The sequence below is a fragment of the Centropristis striata genome, chromosome 5 (assembly GCF_030273125.1).
Source record: "Centropristis striata isolate RG_2023a ecotype Rhode Island chromosome 5, C.striata_1.0, whole genome shotgun sequence".
NCBI classification, from domain to species: Eukaryota; Metazoa; Chordata; class Actinopteri; order Perciformes; family Serranidae; genus Centropristis; species Centropristis striata.
The window spans coordinates 11967490-11989609 of record NC_081521.1 but is presented as its reverse complement, the minus strand read 5'-3'; the positions used below and the strand labels follow the sequence as shown (position 1 = coordinate 11989609).

The 22120-nt window shown below is 38.7% G+C and overlaps 1 protein-coding gene and 1 non-coding gene across 2 annotated transcripts in view; both read left to right on the top strand.

Annotated features, from left to right (window-relative positions):
• Window positions 1-22120, top strand: part of itpr3 (inositol 1,4,5-trisphosphate receptor, type 3) — a 103035-nt gene that overhangs the window by 48178 nt on the left and 32737 nt on the right. Inside the window, exons 16-32 of the mRNA XM_059333131.1 lie at window positions 326-498; window positions 1040-1159; window positions 2911-2992; window positions 3848-3963; window positions 4087-4338; window positions 5171-5315; window positions 5411-5555; window positions 6149-6357; window positions 7789-7909; window positions 10615-10669; window positions 10768-10933; window positions 12675-12842; window positions 15767-15841; window positions 18658-18777; window positions 20292-20414; window positions 20685-20885; window positions 20964-21079. Coding sequence (XP_059189114.1) covers window positions 326-498; window positions 1040-1159; window positions 2911-2992; window positions 3848-3963; window positions 4087-4338; window positions 5171-5315; window positions 5411-5555; window positions 6149-6357; window positions 7789-7909; window positions 10615-10669; window positions 10768-10933; window positions 12675-12842; window positions 15767-15841; window positions 18658-18777; window positions 20292-20414; window positions 20685-20885; window positions 20964-21079 — 2387 coding nt within the window. The remainder of the gene's footprint in view (window positions 1-325; window positions 499-1039; window positions 1160-2910; window positions 2993-3847; window positions 3964-4086; window positions 4339-5170; window positions 5316-5410; window positions 5556-6148; window positions 6358-7788; window positions 7910-10614; window positions 10670-10767; window positions 10934-12674; window positions 12843-15766; window positions 15842-18657; window positions 18778-20291; window positions 20415-20684; window positions 20886-20963; window positions 21080-22120) is intronic.
• Window positions 4681-4753, top strand: trnak-uuu (transfer RNA lysine (anticodon UUU)). Its single transcript has one exon. It is a non-coding gene; the product is annotated as a tRNA-Lys (tRNA).

The following is a 22120-nucleotide window of genomic DNA, read 5'->3' as shown; positions in this document are numbered from 1 at the left end:
AAGGCCCATTAAGATATACTGCTCCCCACTACACCCTTGAAGGCATGAGCACATCGAGATAATGACTTTCTGATAGTAGTATTAGTAATCGTAGTATAAAGACAAGGTTCATGCAGGGAGGAGGTTGTGGAGGATGAATGGGTCAAATACAGGGCTTCCACACAGGAGACTGGGGTTTGTCCCACGAGAAAAAAACTTTTGAGATTTAGTTGACTTATTATTTTCTTCAGTTTTTAGTTGCAAAACAAAAAAATCAATTGATTTCCCTGTTCACCTGTTATCTCCCCCCACTCTCTGACTCCCGTCCCCCTCCTCCCCCCTCCAGGAGCACATAGCAAAGCAGTTCGGTGTGATGCAGAGTCAGATTGGTTATGACATCCTGGCTGAGGACACCATCACCGCCCTGCTGCACAACAACCGCAAACTGCTGGAGAAACACATCACCAAGACCGAGGTGGAGACCTTCGTCAGCCTGGTCCGCAAAAACCGAGAGCCCAGGTACACATGGAGGGGTGAGGTGGGGGGGGGGGCAAGGCGGTCAGTATTAGGGCTGGGCGATATGGACCAAAAGTCAAACCCCGATATATTTTGGCTGAATATCGATATATGATATATATCCCAATATTTTTATCGCAAAATGAGAGCAAATGTTCAGTCAAAGTCAAAGCCAAATATGACATGTCACAAGTAGTTTTATTGAAACCATTTATTTAAGTGAACATAAATACTGTATAACAACAGGAGAACCTTTTTAAATATATATATATATATATATATATATATATATATATATATATATATATATATATATATATATATATATTCATATGAGAAAAGAAAAACAAACATTACAAAATAACTAAATATGACAAAGGGCAGCATTTATATATAAAGAAAGAAAATGTTTTTAACTATATCGATATATGCGATATGGTCTAATTCAATATTACATTTAAAAATATACCGATATATCTTTTATATCGATATATATCGCCCAGCCCTAGTTTATTATTCTCACAATGTGTGTGTGTTTGCCCAGGTTTCTGGACTACCTGTCAGACTTGTGTGTTTCCAACAACGTGGCCATCCCCGTCACTCAGGAGCTCATCTGTAAATGTGTGCTGGACCCCAAAAACCAGGACATCCTCATCAAGACTGAGTAAGTAGGGAATTAAATATTCACTATGCTTTTCTTTAAGTCATTGTTCTGAAAAGCATTTTAACCACGGTCAAAGTACAAGATATATTCTGTTATAGATGTTAGTGCAGTGCCCGTAGGAAGTATGTATTTGTACATTACATGCCACACTACGTCTGCACCTCCATAAAACACTGACTTTTCATAAGGTACCACACCATCCAGCACATACACATTGATCATTGATATTCGCTGGAAACTATTAGAATATTATTGGAAAATCGAACCTTGTAGCGCACTTTAAAACTCCTAAAGATAGGTAGGCTAAATAGACTTCCAGATGAGATGAGTCAGGGTGTAAATCCAGAGTGAATTGTGTTACTGACCAGGTGTAGGCCTGTCACACAATGGGGCGGAGCTCCCCTAAAAGGGGGCGGAGCTCCCCTAAAAGGTGTCCGATCAGAAACAGTGCAATGCCGCAACACGTCCTACGTAAATAATGATATTTTGAAAAATGAATAAAAAAATCTTCAAAATTGGGGATGCACACCTTCGTGCCATGTGGAAGCCACATATGAAACTTAGGTCAGTCTGACTAACGGTCAGAGAGATATGCCCTAGACAGACACACACACACACACACACACACACACACACACTGATGCTTCTTGCTTTAAAGATAGATGGACATTTAGCTGGACGAAGACAAACATGAACTATAAAAGCCTCCCAAAGAGGGGAGAGTTAAAAAAAGATGCAGAAATACAGTTTGAGGGTGGTCTGTAGCGTAGTGGGTTACACAGGCGCCCCATGTATAGAGGCTACAGTCCTTGCTGCGGTGGAGCTGGGTTCGAATCCGGCCTGAGCTCCCTTTACCGCATGTTCTCCCCTCTGTCACCCCCTTTCTATCTGTCTCTCGCTTTCAATAAAGCATGTAAAATGCCCAAAAAAAAAATTCTGAAATTAAAAAAAAAAAAGAAATACAGTGTGAGATGAATTTAAGTTAAAAAAAAATCACACTTCTCAGAGTCAACACAATACCTTTACTTTGAAATCATAGAAAAAAGATGTTGCAGAAGTTGCCTTGAGAATCAAATTAATCCAATGATAGTTGTTACTCCATAGGTGCACTGCATTTTTAATCAAGACTTTTTGAGTGAATGTAAACAAATATGGAATAAAAAGCAAACATCAGTAACTAACCGACCACTTGATTTGAGCATTTCAGAATTTGATGAGCTTTTAACAGGGTGCTTCTGATTGCTTTCATTTTTTTTCTGAATTTAATGATTCCCATCAGATTAGCAATAGCTTATTTGATTTCCTCCAATTTCATACAAAAGTCAAATCAACTGAGCTGATAAAAGTGGTAGGTAGTAGTAACTTTTCCTGTGGAGAAAATCTCAAAGATCCACTTCAAAATTCAAGGACGCCACACCACACCAGAAAGGATTTAACTTATAGAAGGTCCAGTTCACAGAAAAAAAGAGGTAATTGTGCCTTTAATATATTCCTGGGATAAAGATTAAAATCACAGTCAAGGGGCAGGAAATGTTAAAATCAGCACACACAAGAGAAATAAATCTAGTACAAATGAGGCTTTAAAAACAAGTGGTAAATCAGTGGTTGGCTGTGTTCTAATCTTTTTGTTATGCTTTTTAAACAGCTCTTTTGTTTTGAGGTACAATTTTCTGTTGTTTAATGAGGTTTACACTATTCTTATTCTCTAAGTGATGCGACTAATGTCTTGATTTCGGTTTTCTTTCATCCAGACGTCGGGTCCCAAGAGATACAGCCCCTGGTGGCGGTCAGGGAGAATACATGGGAATGGATGATTACGGAGACGAGGATGAGGTAAATCTGCCTGCATCTTTGTTTATTTATTTATTTTGGTTGCAGTGACGGATACTACAACCCCAGAGGGATTCTTTTCCAGCTGCATGTTGCTTTGTAGCACAAGAGGTGTAGCTTGAAAATGGAGCCTGCTGCAGCCTCTTATACCGCTTTTCCACCAATGCGAACCTATTTCTTTTCCTGAGCTGGTTCACAGTTGGTTCAACTTGTCAACTGTCTCAGAACCTATTTGCTTTTCCACAGGCAAGAGAGCCCCTCATTACTTCATTGTATATTTCCGTGTACATCTCGACTCGCTCAACAAGTATAATAACAAAAAAGCACCACTGGTACAACACATTTGTGCTGCTCTTTTTGATCGTTATGGACGGCGATTACGTTCTTATTAACATTGGACGTAAGGTATTAACGTTGGACTTGGTTGTAAGCTAACGCCAGCCCGCTAAAGTTAGCCTAGCCCGTATCAATCACATTGCAGTTAAACAAATCAATGATATGTGTGAGATGATACATGATACATGTTTTAGTTGGTCTTGTTGGTCAGATGACCTCCCCCAGAGACCCTGACTTGTTGGTTCCTGGTTCAAAACCAGCAAAGAGTTGGTGCCGCTCTGGAACCAGTTTTCCTGGCCGAGAGCCAGTTCTTTGGCATACAAAAAGTAAAGAACTGGCCCTGGAACTGCTTTGGTCCAAAAGGCTAGGTTATAGACTGTCTAGATAGGGGGCGTGATGGGGGTCCAAGCTTAATTTGCCTTCCCATTCACTGAGAGTTGACCGCAGGCAGAGATTTTAAAAATGTTACATTGCTGCAGATTTAGATTTTTTTCTTTGGTCCTCTGGTTTTGTCTCCTGCAGGTGTGGCTAGTGTGGACAGACAAGACCAATGAGAGACAGGAGAAGGGCATCAGACAGCTGGCTCAGGAGGCGAGACAAGGCAATGCTCACGATGAGAACGTCCTCACATACTACAGGTAAAAACACACATAGGGGTCTTCCATGAAACATTTAATACAAATCATACCATTGACTTTCATTATATTGTCACTAAAAAAACAAAGCTGATAGAGCCTGTCTGTCTCTGTGGACACCCTAAGGTACCAGCTGAAACTCTTTGCCCGGATGTGTCTGGACCGTCAGTATCTGGCCATAGACGAGATCTCCAAGCAGCTGGACGTGGAGCTCATCTTCCTGTGCATGATGGACGAGACGCTGCCCTTTGACCTCCGGGCTTCCTTTTGTCGACTCATGCTCCATGCCCACGTAGACAGAGACCCTCAGGAGCTGGTGACACCTGTAAAGTTTGCCCGCCTGTGGACTGAGATCCCCACTTCCATCACCATCAAAGAGTAGGTAGATTTTAATACTGCAGCAATGTGTTCATGTGATATATGGGGAATTGTCACATCTTCTGAAGTGTGTCTTCAGTCACACCTCAAGAGACAGTGACCATGATGCCCTGTTTTTTGTAAGACATTATCACTTACACTTAGCCACAAATATGTGTCTGTATCGGCCAAATGAGAAATCTGCAACCAGTCTTTGTTTTCCAAAGCTACATGCAAGTCAGAGACAATAGTCCTCCAGGCCAGAAGCAGTTGTTATTGGACAAAAGTTGTGTGGTCTTTCTTGGCCCAACCCTTCATTTGGACTCCGGGCCATCGTTTTCTTCAGAGAGAGGCTCAAACGAAGCCTGGATAGCTCAGTCGGTAGAGCATCAGACTTTTAATCTGAGGGTCCAGGGTTCAAGTCCCTGTTCAGGCGGCAGGATTATTGCTTGATCTGTCTGTAGTGCTCAGAACTTTGTTAAAGATCAATTGGGAATGTCCAGCCAACCCAGATAAAATAATCCACAGCATGCCAGGCCAACCCCAGGGAGTGAGCTGGCAGTTTCTGTTGCAATGCTGGAAGAAAAGTCATACCTCAATGGCAGTGACCATGATGCCCTTTTTTTGTAAGACATTATCATTTACAATAAGCCACAAATTTGTGTCTGTACTGGGCAAATCAGAAATCTGCTTGCAACCCGTCTTTGTTTTCCAAAGCTACATGCAAGTCAGAGACAATGGTCCTACAGGCCAGAAGCAGTTGTTAATGGACAGAAGTTGTGTGGTCTTTCTTGGCCCAACCCTTCATCCCTTCTTATTGTTGTTTACATGTTCTAATGTTTTTTAATCTCAGTTATGACTCCAACATGGATGACAGCAGAGACAACAAGAAGAACCGCTTCTCAAACACAATGGCATTCATGGAAGAATATCTCAACAACGTCTTGAATGACGAGCTGCCATTCCACAACGAGGAGAAAAACAAACTCACATACGAGGTCTGTCCCTACTCATCCACTTTCTGTATCATTTAACCACTTCCTACATTCCCCTTTTTGCTGTGATCCCTTCCTGTTTTCTTCTCTTCCCCCAGGTGGTGAGTTTGGCCAGACATTTGATCTACTTTGGTTTCTACAGTTTCTTTGAGTTGCTTCGACTCACCAGAACCCTGCTTGGCATCATTGACTGTAGACCCAATCCTGGATATGCTGGGCTCTTATTCCATGATGATGGATCAGGTACTCTCTGCTCTGGTTATTGTTCAACTAAGCTAACAAACACAGTCCTCTTTTTCCATGATGTTGATAATCGTGTAATAACTGTAAAAACTGATTTGTTCCGTTTTTTTAAGCAGTTATTATTAAAAGATGAACATTTTCTCAAACAAATGAACTGACTTCATATGAGAGATTTTATGGGTCTCATATACTGCATCTATTTGTCTCAAGGATGTTATGTAGAAGAGAAAAAGGAGTTTTGGAATCTGCCCATGCTATACAAGCTTATTTTTAGACTACTGCTTTCAGGTCTTTTTTTGTTGTAAGATCTGTGACCATAATCAAATACCTGGACTATGTACCTGTACATTATCACCTCATTAAGGTCACACAATAGCTTGTAATAGTCAAATAATTGAAGTGAATTGCTGTGAACTGATGTGAAGCTACCTAAAGCTGACTTCCTAAGCCCCTGGGTTTCCTAAAAGTCAGAGGGGAATGTTTCTTGGCCTTGCAAAGATAGGGCTTATGTTGTATGACGACAGTTCAATGTTTTATTCTGTGATGAAAGGATTTCAAATGATAACGCAGAACGTTTTCTTCCCTTTCTGTAGGGAAGAATGTGAAGCGCTCCATACACGGGATGGGTCAGATCATGTCCACCATGGTCCTCAACAGGAAGCAATCCATATTTGGAGGTTCAGGAGCCAGAGGGGCAGGGCTGGGGGCTGTACTTGACGGACAGAGAGGCAGTAAAGATAGTATTGATAAAATGGACTTGACGGTAATGGACACCAAGCTGAAGATACTGGAAATATTACAGGTAACTAATATCCCAACGGCAACCTCCGAATCCAAAAAGGGAAGCTAATCCTGCATCAGTCTAATGACCAGCGGGGACAACTCCACTGGCTGCAAGAAGAAGTCAGATTGTATAGAAGTCTATGAGAAAATTACCGTACTTCTCGCTTAATTTATTACCTCAGTAGCATTTTCTTCATAAGTGTATGGCCTCAATGGTTAGTTCCGTGTCCTATTCATACAGCATGATGTTCATTTTGTAAATGGTGGTCCCATTTATAGTAAAATAGGTGATGAAGCAGGGTATGCTTTAGAGTTGATGTTGACTTCAAAATTTGATTGTATAGGTTTGGGTTGTCGCGATACTAAAATTTTCAACTCAATACTATATTCGATACTCGATACCATTTTCAATACCACCAGGATAAAAACAAAGACCCCAAAATATTTTTATTAACAAGAAAAATGCAACATGTTAAAAATTAACGGAACCACAGGTTAAATATTTATAATAAAAAACAGTTGTGCAAAAAGAAACTGCAACTATGATAACAAGCTTCAGGTCTGAGGTAATGCAAAAAATAAATAAATACAATAAACAATAACAATTAGAACAATATTTTGAGGCTGTATGCTGTGCACAATATTAGGAAAGCTTGATAAAAAAGAGGTAGAGTCGCTGTGTGTGTTGCTGTTTGGCTGCAGGTCGACTTTTCTCTGCTTCATTCTGGGACTTCAAGAGAGAAAATAACACTTTTCAGTCACCAACATTTATGTAAACTTATTAACTCTATGCTTATGTATACTGACACTGTGTCAATTAACGTAATATGGGCATACTACGTGCCTGATTTTTTTATTTACGTTGTTTATAATCATTAACGTGACGTCAGCCTTTAATTGCTAGCTGCGGCTAATGGCTAATAATAACACGGCCAACATTAATGTGGGCCTCCGGCCACGATAACATCAGTAATAGGTCAGTTTGAAACGAAAGACACTAACCTGTGGAAATTCACTGTAAAGGCCAGGGTTTCGGTCCTTTAGATGTTTCACCAAGTTTGAAGTACTGCTTGTGCACGTCACGGTGAGGGGGAGGGGCCTGCTGCTGTGTGTGTGTGTGTGTGTGTGTGTGTGTGTGTGTGTGTGTGTGCAGGCAGAGAGAGAGAAAGACGCAGCGTCGGGAGGGGGGACGGGGGGGGGTATCGATACTTTTGAAAATGAGTATCGTATCTGGATACAACATTTTAGTATCAATACTTTTTTGAGTATCGATACTTTTGACAACCCTAGTATAGGTGTACCTAATAAAGTGGCCACTGACTGTACGATAATCATATCAAACTAAACTCGACAGACATGAACACACAGGCTGATACTATGAAGGTATTAACGTAACACTCCAGTGAGAACGCTTCCTGCTCTAACTTGACCTCACTCTGCTCTTCATCAGTTCATCCTGAATGTCCGACTCGACTACCGCATCTCCTTCCTGCTGTCGGTGTTTAAGAAGGAGTTTGTGGACGTTTATCCCATGGCTGATGCTGACGCCACCACTAATATGGAGCATGCAGGTACACACAGAGAAAAACACTCTTCTGTTTTAGTCTTTCAACTTTTATTACAGTTTATGTTTTTAACTCCAAATATAAAAAGTAGGTAGATCAATTTGTTGCTGGATGTGCTGCACTCCTGGCTCTAAAATATGTGTATCAAATGAAAACACTACCTGACTGAATATAGGTATAATACTTTTGACTTACCCTTTTCCAGAATATAAATCTGGCATTTTTTAAAAGGGTATGTGTATGATCTGAAACACACAACCTGCAGAGTTGGTAAAGGTGTGTTTTGTCTCCCAATGCTTCCAGAAGCCCCAGTCACCATGGAGACGACAGGTAGATTCTAGAAAAACTCAAGTTCCTATGTCCCTCCTGTGGGACATAGGAACGCTAATGGGTTATTACACAGTTATGGTACACTAGATACTTTATATACACAACTACTGTGCTTGAGTGGATATTCATGCTGCATATCATTGAAAAGCTAAAATTCTTGTGATTCTAACCCACATTTTAAGATACAACCAAAACAGCCACATTTATCGAAGACTTTGGCAGACCAATTACATTACAAAAATGATGCAATTTACCATAGTAATCCAGTAATCAGTAATATTCCTTCAAAAACTGTCACTTTGCATTGGCAGAGGTCCAGTTTATCCAATCTAGTCGACTTTTTGGTCCAAAACACAATTATATTTACATAACTACCCACATACTGTTGTTTCGTCTTTTCAAAAATTCTGCAGATATATCTAATTTGCCGCTCATTCTCTGTTACAACTTAAAGACTCAAAATGGCAACTGAACTCTGACCTTTTAATTGACACCTCATTTGACCTATTAGGAACTTCTATATCCAACCCACAACCTACAATAGCCAACGAGGTCCTTGTTGAGAGAAGGTACCCGCCCACCTTTGGTCAGCTATAGGATGAACCAATCACAGCCCGGCGAGCTGATGACTGGCGTTTCATATAGCCAATACAATTCCAAACACAACGATATACAGCTTTAAGGGGTGGGATTTAAATTGCTAACGAGGAAATCAACCTTCTCAAGCATTTTATGCACCAAGTTTAGTTTCAAAGTGGAAAACGTGCACAAAAATGTTTTTTTCAACAGTAACTCTGTGTCACTAATGCTGACAGTAAATTTGGATAATATGGGATATGATTCCTCAAAATGTTATCTTTCATTAGGGCCCAGAATGATAACTGTAAGTTGGAGGATTCAAAATTTATGGACATTTGGTATGTCACCATGGTTACCAAGGATGCTATTGGAGTCTCCATAAATACATAAACATGATCATAATCATTATTATAATAATTCAAAAAAACCTGTGTAAAAGTCTTTTTTTTTTTAGATATCTTCATCAAATTTGAACTGGGAGTAGGTAATATTTTATACTTTGTGTTTTCCAGCCCATAAGTCCCAGCTATAATGATCTGCAGGCCTGTATTAACCAAAATATGCAGGCAGACAATTAAAAAAAACATATTTTTCAGTGTGTTTCAACTTCCATCACTCAATAACAGTAGCACTTACAGTTATTCTGACGCTTGAATAAACTCCAGTGTGTAACCTTTCAACTGTGACCAAAACCACAGTTTTACTCCAAACTATTCAAGAACAGCTTTGAATTTACTTTGGGTATGTCTTTGATATGTTTCTTTTAGGCGTTTTAAGGTTCATTTGCAGGAATGAATAGGCCATAATTGTAATCATGAAACCAACTAGTCAGTGTTTGTATACAACCCTGATTCCAACCCAACGTTTTGGGGGTTTTACTTGAATTTAAACACTTTAAATGTTCAGCATTCTGCTTATTTGTTTCATTTGTCTGTTTGCATGTTTATGTCGTGGATGGTTGTTCTTGTTTTTGATTATTATATGTTTTGTTTTGATTATGATATGTACACTACTGGTCAAAAGTTTTAGAACACACCAACTTTTCCAGAATTTAATTGAAAATTATGCAGTTTAATGTCTCAGTGTACTCTGAAATTAATGCACATTTGCAACATTTAAAATTCTTGATTGAGCATGATAGTGTTTTGAAAGTAAAAAAAAGATTCAAAATCACATTTTATGTTGGACTAAAAGACTAAAAAAAGACACAAAATGACCAAAAAAAGACACAAAATGACAAAAAAAAGACACAAAATGACTTACAAAGACATGAAAAGAATTAAATAATTCTGAAATGTACATTATTTTTCAGTTTTGGTTAACCTTACCTTTTTTATTTACCTCTGGCAGTTCACCACTTACCTTTGTACCCTTTCAAGCTGTTCATTTGACTTGAACTGCTTTAATTTCAATAAAAAACTGGAAAAATTGGGGTGTTCTAAAACTTTTGACCGGTAGTGTATATGTATATATGTATATATATATATATATATATATCTATATATATATATATATACATATATATACATATATAAATACATATCAATTCTCATCAGCAGCTCTGGCTATATTCACGTACGGTATATCAGACACTGCTTTTGCAGCTGCCAATGTTTCTATGTTTTCTAAATAAATAAATAAACTGTGTCCATACCATGTTTGTTAACATAAACCCTTCAAAGTGAACATGCTTCCTGTTTTTTTATTCTCAAAGTTACCTACGTGTAAAGGTGAACAATCTTGAACCAAATTAACTTCAGTCCAGTTGTTCAATTATCTTTTGTGTGTTTGAACCCTCTCAGCCACCATCAACCTGCAGCATATCGGAGAGCAGGCCGAAGCAATGTTTGGAGTCGGGTATGTCACAATATTGGACAATTTTAGGGGTATTTTTTTGGACATTTAGGGGCAGATTATATAGATATTATATATTGTTTGTTTGTGTCTATATACAGAAAGGGGAACAGTATCCTGGAGGTGGATGATGAAGGTGGTCGTATGTTCCTGCGGGTGCTGATCCACCTCACTATGCATGACTACCCTCCTCTGGTGTCTGGAGCCCTGCAGCTGCTCTTCAGACACTTCAGCCAGAGGCAGGAAGTGCTACACACCTTCAAACAGGTGAACACATTACCATTAAGCATAACCCAAAATACAATGGCCCTCATTTATCAAACGAGTGTACGTCAGAAAGTGAGCGTACGATCATTTCAACTCAAGGCTCAGCATTTATCAATCTGGACGTGAGCGGAGGGTACGATCAGATCTCAGTCTGCTCTCAGCTCGTGTACGCAGGATTGAGTCAGGATTGAAGTCCACACGTCTGAGTCTGAGAATTGATCTTAGACTATTGTATCGATGCCTGGAGCTGATAAAACCTTGTGGTGTTTTGATTTTTAATGATGACAAAGCAAAACATGTTTAGACTACATCATTTATCATTAAAACATAATTTTAAATAAATACAACTCGGAACGTGAAATTCTTTAAACAGAATACTAGCCGAGGATATTAAATGTTGTTGTCTTGTGCTTTTTACTATTACCCTGCTCGGAAACCAGAGCGCCAGTGTCTCCTTCTTCTATATTAGGGCGTGGTATTTAAATGACACTTGTTTCGAGCCGCCACATTTATCAACAGCCGATCATTCTCACGGTGTGAAAAATACGGTCAGATCTGCGCTCGTTTCTACGCTCGTTTGATAAATGAGGGCCAATATGTTTTTGTTCTACTGGGAGCTGAGATGTTGCCTCATGTAATTCTTCCAACCATCTGCCACACCATCTATTGAAAGCAAAAGTGGGAAGAAAGGGTTTGATGAGCTACCTGCAGTCAAGAAATGTATGAAGCACCTCGCTATTGGTTCAAAGTAAAAGCCAGTATAAAAAAGATGCTTATTAAACCATCAAAAAGCAACAATCTTGACCAACTCAGTCCCACTCTAGTCATGATGGGAAATGTGGGCCAGCTTCTAATAAAGTTTACATAAATTTGCTTGTCCGCCAGAGCGCAGTTGCACAAACGCCCCTTGAACCAGGTTGTGGGATGCCAGGTTGCAAAGACAAATGGGTTGTAATTGTATGTAGTATGTAGATGTTCTCTGTATCTTGTGTTTCATAGACAATCTGGCAACTGGTGTGACATCTGACAAAACTCTGTGTATGATGATTATTCATGATAAAGTTTGAAGGCTATGGAAATTACGAGTTGATTATGAGTTTCCCTGGAAAAACAACAACTAGTCAAACCTCCATTTGGTCTCTGGCCGATAGCCTCCTCCAGAGGAGAACTCAAGCAAAGCCTGGGTAGCTCAGTCAGTAGAGCTTCAGACTTTCAATCTGAGGGTTCAGGGTTCAGGCAGGTGATCCTGACATCCTGACAGGAGAATCCCTAGCCTGTCAGACCAACCCCAGGAAGTAAGGCTAGTGGAATGTTTGCCAACTATTTTTCCCTATCTAAATGGCAGAGACCTTCACACCCTATTTAATTGGACATTGTAATTTACACTTCGCAACAAATGTGGGTTTTTTTTTTTGCCAAATCGGAAATCTGCTTGCAACCCATCTTGGTTTTCCCAGGCCACATGTAATTCTTGTTCTACCCTCCTTCAGGCCAGAAGGAAATTGGTAAAGGACCAACGTTATATTGTCTTCATTGGCTCAAACCTCCATTTAGAACTCCAATGATGGTTCCCTACAGAAGACAGCTCAGATGAAGCCAGGGTATATTGTCAGACTTTTAATCTGATGGTCCAGGGTTCAAGTCGTGTTCAGTGCAAAACTCCTTCATATCTGGATAGTCCAGCCTACTGTCCACACGGTACTAGTGTTAAACGTCCAACATGTTTTTTGTTCCTCTGCAGGTCCAGTTGTTGATCTCGTCTCAGGATGTGGAAAACTACAAGCTAATCAAAGCAGATCTGGATCGTCTCCGAACGCTAGTGGAGAAATCTGAACTGTGGGTGGAGAAGAAGAACTCTGGTGGTGGTGATGGGAAGAAAGACAAGAAGGACAAGAAGGAAAAAGGAGAGGTGGGGAGCAAAAAACATACTATTTTCATCATTATTTTCATAATTAATATTGAAGAAGTAAAAAAGTTAAATAACTGTTAGAGATGTAAAAGATGTGGGTAAAATATACAGTCATAGAAAAGAATATTACACCACCCTTGTTTTCTTCAATTTCTTGTCCATTTATAATGATTACAACAAAAATAGCTTAGAGTTTAATTCAAGAGCTGATATCTAGACGTTTTCCATGGTTTTCTTGATAATGATTTTGGTTATTATCAAGAAAACCATGGAAAATGGACCTTTAGTTGTACCAGGCATTAAAATGAACAAGAAATTGAAGAAAACAATGGTCTAATAATTTTTTCCATGACTGTATGTTGCGCAGCTTGGGTGTTGTGGAGTAAAAACAAACACCAAGGTGTCAAACAGTCTTGACATTTACGATATTGTGTGGTCTTACTTATAGCCCCGTTTTCCCATTGGTGTCTGGCTCTTTTTTTTAAGAAACAAAAGGAATAATGTCACTTTTGGCAAACATCATCAACATGAAGTCATTATTTTTGTTTTGACGCCTTGATGAAAACCTATGGAGGGTTATTATTATTAAGTCATGCAATTAATGGAGTTTTTATTCCGCAAAACCTACCCATGTGCCTGGACATGAAAGTGTTTTTCTTCCTGCCAAGGAATAATGCAAGATGAGATGGCGGTAAAGACATACAGGCAGTTGAGGCCAATGTTACTTCATGAATATTGGCCAACTCCAAAGACTTACAATAGTCCATAACAGATAGAAGTGATCTTCATTTCCAGATGGCTGAGTGACTTTCTGGGCTGCTGTAAATAACTTTATAACAACTAACAGTCTATAACCACTAACAAACTAACCTACTCAAAGCCACTACTTACACCAGCAAAATAATTATTTTCTTGGAAGAAGATGAATTGATAATCAGAACAAAGCCATGAAACTAAACCAATAAACTAAAACAAAAAACTAATGTTTTTGAACCTTTGCATCCTGGTTTCTCAGCTTACTGTACTAATCGTTGGTGTGGGGCTTGCTGATCAGATGGCTAAAGTGCAACTATGTGGTCCTGGGTTTATTTGGTTTGGGGCTTTTTTTTTTTTTTGCATGTCACGCCTCCCTCTGTCTCTTTATGTTTCGTTCTACTTTTAAATAATGGCACAGTGCTCCAGAAATGTCTTAGTAGCACCATTTTAACATGGTCACACATCTGATACACATTTATTCTGCATATCGAACCACTAAAACAACAACATAGATAGCAATGGGCCAGCAAACGCTAGCCTAACTGAATTTCAATATGAGTAGTCTTCATCATTCAGTCTGAGATTGTTTCAAGTCAAATCCTGTTTGGAAAGAGGGGGTTGTTTTGTCTTGTTTTACTCTAACCAAAAATAGTAAGGGATCTATTTGTTCTGCCAAGGGATCTTAGTCAACACAGAAGTTGTGGTAGCAGCTGCTTGGAGCAGCGATCTCAACGTTTTCTGTGAAGCAGTTAACTTACCGAGTTCACACTACACAATGACTTGAGCCCTTATTTTCACCTAGTCAGTAGGGTCCAGCTGGCTCCCAGATCAGAGGCAAATCAGCAATGGCTCTGTGTTTGCTATCATGAGCAACAATTGCCATGTGGGAACCGTTCAAAGGCACCAGCCAAGGTGCTCATCCCATACATTCAAGTTATTTAGCATGCTAAATAGCTGCATCTGTCAGAGTGTGCATTGGGAAGTGACATCCAATGAGAGCACAAGACAAGGGTTGAGAGCAGGACTATTGATTGGGCGAAAAACAGAGAGGAAGAGAAGTTGGAAGATGGACAGAGATACATTTCTGTAAGTAATCATTTAGTCAGAACGTTGATTTGTCACATTTTGACCCATCCTGCCGAACCTGTAATAAAAAGAAATCTGTTTGCAAACTGTCTTGGTTTACCCAGGCTACATGCAAATCAGGGTCTACCCTATGAAGAAGTTGGTAATGGACAAAAGTTTTATGGTCTTTATCGGCTCAAACCTCCTTTTGGTCTGGGCTGATGGTTTCTTCTGGAAGATAGCTCATATGAAGCCTGGATAGCTCCGTCTGTGGAACATCAGACTTTTTATCTCTCAGGCTATACAATTATTGTGTAATTAGTTGGGTTCAACACTTGCTAAATACAATGTACAACATGTCCAAACAAACCTGTAATATTTACTAGTAAGCTTGAACTATGGACCGTATGAAGCTCGAACCCACCTAACCCATGCATCGCCCCACGTTCCTGCAGTTGGACCCGCTCATCAACGTCAATACTCATTGGGGATTCTTCCTGGTGAAAGAGTTCCCAGTAAGTCATGTCGTGTGAAAACCCTTACAAGACAGCAAGTTGTGTGGTTTGAACCGTACACAGCTCTGACAACTTTGAAAGTCGTGTAGTGTGAATTTAGCTAAGAAACTATGAATCTTCAGAAAGAGTTGGTATTTCTGTAAGAGGGCTAAAACATGCCCAGCTGCAACATCTTAAACACACGACTTAACACTTTTTGGGACATTTGTCATAGAAATTGCAAGGTAGCTAGCTATGTAGAAAAGTGACGTTTTCCACACAGTCCAGCCTTCACAGCTCTTAAAGACTGGACAATTGGAAAACATGGCAGTGATTCTGAGGTCCAGTCAATTAGAGAAAATGCAAAAGACATTAAAAAAAATACTTAACACACCACAAAGTTGTTTTGTTGTAAAGACCAGAGGGTCCAGGTTCTTTATCTGCCCATGTTTGCACAGAAATTTAATTTACATCAATTACAAACAATTTTCAATCACGTTTATGTGTTTTATAATTGTAACACACATGCATTAATGATTCAAGTGTGTTTAATGTAGTACCATACACAGAGAGAACTGCATATGTTGTCTTACCCTGTGCATCCTGCAGGGTGCATCTGAGGACGCAACGCCCAAGAAGGAGAAGCTGGAGAAGGGCAATGAGAACTACCAGAAAGTCAAAGAGGTGAGAATGCTCATCCACTTGTCGTCCACTGTTAATCTGTTTGGGTGTTTTGTTGTTTTTTATTGTATTCATTGCTGTTGTGGTGCTTCTGTGGTGTTCTTTCAACAGATCACCTGTCAATCAATCAATCAATGTCGGCACAGTCTGTGATGTCTCTTTTTGTTAACGAGGTTCTTTGTGTTGTGTTCTTGTCTTAGTCTCTTTACAAATGGTATCTTTCACTTCTCAGAATGATTTCATTTAATTATATTTCCCTAACCTTATTGCTGGATAAGAGCATCTATCACATCTCAAATGTAAATAAACAGGAAAATTAACTGATAGGTTCTAATTTTATTTTTAACCATAACCATATTATAACCTTTAAATCAGTCTTGCATGCCCACATAGTGTGCACATTGAAAGACTTGTTGGCGTCTCACCATTCCACCTATTCATTCTGGCTCTGAAGCAGTTCCTTCCTGCAGCAACACAACTGTAAGAAATAAAGGACACGATCCACTGTCCTTGATTGTTGTAAATTACATTTGTGGTTACACTTTATATTAGGGAACACATATTCAACATTAATTAGTTGCTTATTAGCATGCAAATAAGTATCATATTGGCTCTTAATTAGTCATTATTAAATAGTTATTAATGCCTTATTCTGCATGGCCTTATTATACAACCAGTAAGACATTAACTAAGAGTTTTCCCTCAATAACCTCAGAATTATTGATTATTACTAGTAAGTAAGAAAGTTGTTGTATATGAGTTATGATCTTTATATGCTTTCCTTATATGGACTTTATAATCTCTACATATCGGTGAATGAAACCATGGAAACGGCAAATAGCCATCTTCTCCAGACCTTTGACGTGACTGGTGGCTCCTTTTGGATGACTGGATGATGATTAGTAGATTGTAGAGACGCTCCATACAAAGTAAAGCATATTAAGATCATAACTCATATACAACAACTTCCTTACGTACTACTAATAAGCAACAATTCTGAGGTTATTGAGGGAAAGCTCTTAGTTAATGTCTTACTGGTTGTATAATAAGGCCATGCAGAACAAGGCATTAATAACTACTTAATAATGACTAATTAAGAGCCAATATGATACTTATTTGCATGCTAATAAACAACTAATTAATATTGAATATGTGTTCCATAATCTAAAATGTTACCACATTTTTAAAGTTCAGCCAATCTAATAATTTGTTCACCTTTTCTTTTGTCTGCTCCAATTTTGCTTCCAGGCGTTTAATTGTTGCCACAATGGGTCCAATCACCAGAAGTCCAAATGATCTTGCATTTCTTTAATGATTTTCAAATTATGTCTGTTTTCAATCACAAGCTTTGCCAGCGAATCACATAAACTGTCCACATTGGAAATCATTTTTCAATCAAAAGTTGTTTTCTTTTTCGTCCATTTTATTGCTCTCAACACTGTTGCTTGATGGCACAGATTCACCATCTTTTTAGGTCTGGTAGTCCTGTGGCTGATCCATCATCACAGTTATCAATCACAGTAAGCTTTCAATTTAAACAGACAGTCTGAACTTGTTAAGTTTATATCAGTGAATTTGTTTTGGTGTTCACACTGAACCACTTGTCTCCTCAAGGGTCCAACAGTCCAGAGAAATTATGTTTCTCCAACCCTTATCAAGTGGTTTTTTACCTAACCATTTCTTTAGCATATAATTGTCAAACAATGGAACTTAATTATTTGTTAATAAGCACATCAGCAGTCACTTGAATTAGGGCTGGGCGATATGGACCAAAAGTCAAACCCCGATATATTTAGGCTGAATATCAATATACGATATATATCCCAATATTTTTATCGCAAAATGAGAGCAAATGTTCAGTCAAAGCCAAAGCCAAATATGACATGTCACAAGTAGTTTTATTGAAACCATTTATATAAGTGAAAATAAATACTGTATAACAACAGGAGTACCTTTTTAAATACATAAATATATATATATAGTAGTGTTGTTCAATATAATAGCAGTCCAATGTGACTGACTATATATTCATATGAGAAAAGAAAAACAAACATTACTAAAGTACTAAATATGACAAACCCTAGTAAGGGCAGCATTTATATATAAAGAAAGAAAAATGTTTTTAGCTGTATCGATATATGTGATATGGTCTAATTCAATATCACATTAAAAAATATATCAATATATCTTTTATATCCATATATCGCCCAGCCCTAACTTGACTGTGTACTTTTTAGAAGATTGGGCTGTCTGTCCCATATATTTCTGAGCTGGATTAATGGGACACTGGAACAATCCTCATGCATTCATCTTGTCTATTGGTAGTCTATTGCTACCATACCATCATACATGCAATTTTTATTAACAGAATTATTTTAAAGCTTATTTTGAGCCATACTTTTTCTGTATGTCACTACAGATGTTCCATTATGTGTTAATTAGTCCTGAGTTGCACATTCATTTTACAGTATATTGGTTTTCTCTCATATTAATTTATTTTCTATTTTTCCACAGAGTAAGTGATGTATGGAACAACTTCCAATGAATAATACAGCCAGATTCTATCATTTGTGAATTTTACATAGCATTGCAATAGACTCAGACATATTTACTTTGACTGAATTGAATTGCCAATTAAAAAATATTTTATTTCAGAGAAAATTGTACTATTGTTTGCCTGTTTGCCAGTTTGCCAACTCAGGTCGTGGGTGCTGGAGCCAATCCCAGTTAAATATAGAAATCAGAAGAATAAAATATATTTTTTGGTCTCTTCTCATTTTGAACCCTTTCTCCATCTGTCCCCTGTCTGCTCTCTGCAGATCCTGGAGAGGTTGAATAAGATGTGCAGCAGTGGAGTTTGGAAGAAGCAGCAGAGGCTGTTGAAGAACATGGGAGCTCATAAAGTCATGTTGGACCTGCTGCAGGTGTCCTACGACCAGGTGAGACTGCTTATTTCCAAAATAGAAGCTTATTGAAGGGAAACTGAGGGGCATTTGTCAGCTTGGACCCATTCCCCCATGTTTTTGTGTGTATATAACTAAAGGGGGCAGTCATTTTTTTTAAATTGGTCCAGTATTGCGTGGGAGTTCTGCAGCCGCAAAACGGGCTGTAAGGGCAACTGGCATCATCAGTGTTAGTTCACCAAAAGTGCCCGTTTGCCATGTTGCAAAAAATGCCAAAGCTTCCATTGAACACAATCACTAAGCCGGACTGATTGGTTCTAACTAGGGCTGGGACTCGATAAAAAAAAATTAATCTAATTAATTAGAGGCTTTGTAATTAATTAATTGAAATTAATCGCATTTTAATCGCATATAAATATTTGACCTGAGAACAGTGAGAAGTGATTTTTTTTCACATGGATTTTTAGTATACAGTTGAATACCACATTAGCGTCCACGCTAGCTGCTATATGTTTAGCATTGAGGTGATACTTGAGGCTGGATGTGCTGCGGTGATATGTGAATTCCTTGTTGCATAGCAACACAACCATACTCTTATGGATGCTTCCATCCGTTGGTTTTTAGTAACTAAATGTCCCATCATCCACGGGGCCAACCAAAGGTCTCATCAGCTTCTTCCTTCATGTTCACTGTGGTTTGTTGTTGTCTGAACTCATCAACGCTAGTTGGTGCTCCAGTATAATCGGTCCGCCTGAAACTCATCCAGTGAGAAACGTTCCACGGTGCAATTAAAATGCGTCAATTTTTTTAACGCGCTAATTTTCGTGTAATTAATTAATCTTAATTAACGCGTTAAAGTCCCGGCCCTAGTTCTAACTGATCAATAACAAACTGAAGTAGCATTCTGAAGAAACAGTAGTCCAAATCAGTGATTCCCAACCTTTTTCTTGAGGGACCCACGTTTTTACCATGCTAAACTTTGGAGACCCCCCCCTCTTTGGGGGCTAGCTCGCCAAGTTTTCGCCACAAAGTGATGTGACACATGTAATCAGTTTTCTGCTTTAACGGGACACCAAGTTTGTGTGGACTTTCGGTTTTAAGAGGTTAAATTGACACTTAAATGCTAAATTACTTACTTTTGAAAAAAGCAGACATTCAAACTTGCATGAAGCCTTGCCATGTGTTATGAGCTTGTAGATTGGCTTTTTTCAAATGTATAGGTATAGATGTATATATTTAACCCATTAGATTTATTATACCCCTTAAAATTTAGAGAGCTTCGCGAACCCCCATGGATCTTTGGTGCCCCCCCCGATTGGGAATCACTGGTCTAAAGAACTAAAAGAATTACTATAGTAATAGGATTATAATTAGATCTATCCAAGTGTTTCTGTTAAAATCTTGGAACTTGAATTCTCATACAGTAAATAAATGAAAGGCTCAGGGTCAATCCTCATTTGTGTTTTAACTGAACTGCCGAACTGAGCTGCTATTTCCAAAGAGATTCCTTCTGAACGTTCACCTACTGTCCTCTGTCTTTCTGTCTGCAGAACGATGTGAAGATGCAGGAGATCATCAGGTACACTCATCTGTTCCTACAGAAGTTCTGTACGGGAAACCAGGAGAACCAGGCTCTGCTGCACAAGAACCTCAACCTCTTCCTCAACCCGGGGGTACGCTGCTTTTATTCAAATATTTTTTTATCATATCGGGCCGATCCGATCAGTTGCCGATCGATCGGCGTCATCTCTAGCAAAATCCCAAACTCAAGGCTTTAAAACTGAAGTCCACAAAACAAATGGGTGATGCCATGCCATACAGATTCATGCAAATTATTGCCAAGAACTGGTAAAAACTTTAACAATAAATGTGTACATTTGGTCAAAGCTTATTTTTTTGCATAAAATAGTTGCTGCATTCTGAACTTTCCTCCTGGTCTGTAGCTGCTGGAGGCGGAGACGGTGCAGCACATCTTCTGTAACAACTACCAGCTGTGCAGCGAGATCTCAGAGAGCGTCCTGCAGCATTTCATCCACTGCCTGGCCACGCACGGCCGCCATGTCCAGTACCTCAACTTCCTCCACACCATCATCAAGGCCGAGGGCAAGTATGTGAAGAAGTGTCAGGACATGATCATGACCGAGGTGAGGACCAGATGCTTCCATTTGACAAAAGTTTTCAGAGTTCTTTGTGCTGATTGTAACGATGTCATCTGTCTGCAGTTAACGAATGCCGGTGAGGACGTAGTCGTCTTTTACAACGACAAAGCCTCCTTCAACGTCATGTTGGAGCTGATGGCAGAGAGCAGGGAGGGCGTTGGAGAGAGCAGCCCGCTCAGGTAACCTTCCAGTGAGACCATCAACCTTCTTTGACCCTTTGGGCTGAAAATGTCCACTTCCAAAAAAACGCTATAAAAACTTTACAGATTAATATTTTTTTGTACTTTTTTCTGCATAAACCTCTTAAACAACTTCTGCCCTGCTCAAAACTACCAAACATTCAAAGATTATAAGGGTTTGGGCTGGGGCATTGGTTTTTATCACAGTCTTGGATATGTCAAAGATTAGTGACAAAATTGATTTTGATGCATTTTCAGTTTTTGTGTAGTGTCAGATTTAAAATGTATTATCCTTTCAAACCCTTCGGGCTGAAAATCTCCACTTCCAAAAAAAAAAAACGCTATAAAAACTTTACAGATTAATTTTTTTTTCTACTTTTTTCTGCATAAACCTCTTAAACAACTTCTGCCCTGCTAAAAACTACCAAACATTCAAAGATTTTGAGGATTTTTACCCTTTAAATGCCAGTTTGATTGCACAATGTCACTGATGTTTTTTATGAAAAAAAACACAAAATTGTAGTTATTTTCCACATAATAAATACTTTTTGGCTGGGGCTTTGTTTTTTATCACAGCCTTGGATAAGTCAAAGGTTAGTGACAAAATTGATTTTGATGCATTTTTTAGTTTTTGTGTAGTGTCAGATTTAAAATTTACTATCCTTTCAAACACTTCGGGCTGAAAATGTCCACTTCCAAAAAAAATGCCGTAAAAACTTTCCAGATTAATATTTTTTTCTACTTTTTTCTGCATAAACCTCTTAAACAACTTCCATCCTGCTCAAAAGTATCAAATGTTTAAACATTTTTGGCATTTTAACCCTTTAAATGCCAGTTTGATTGCACAATGTCACCTACGTTTTTTATGAAAAAAAACACAAAATTGTAGTTATTTTCCACATAATAAATAATTTTTGGCTGGGGCATTGGTTTTTATCAAAGCCTTGGATATGTCAAAGATTAGTGACAAAATTGATTTTGATGCATTTTTAGTTTTGTGTCAGATTTAAAAATGTACTACCCTTTTACGGCAGACATGTC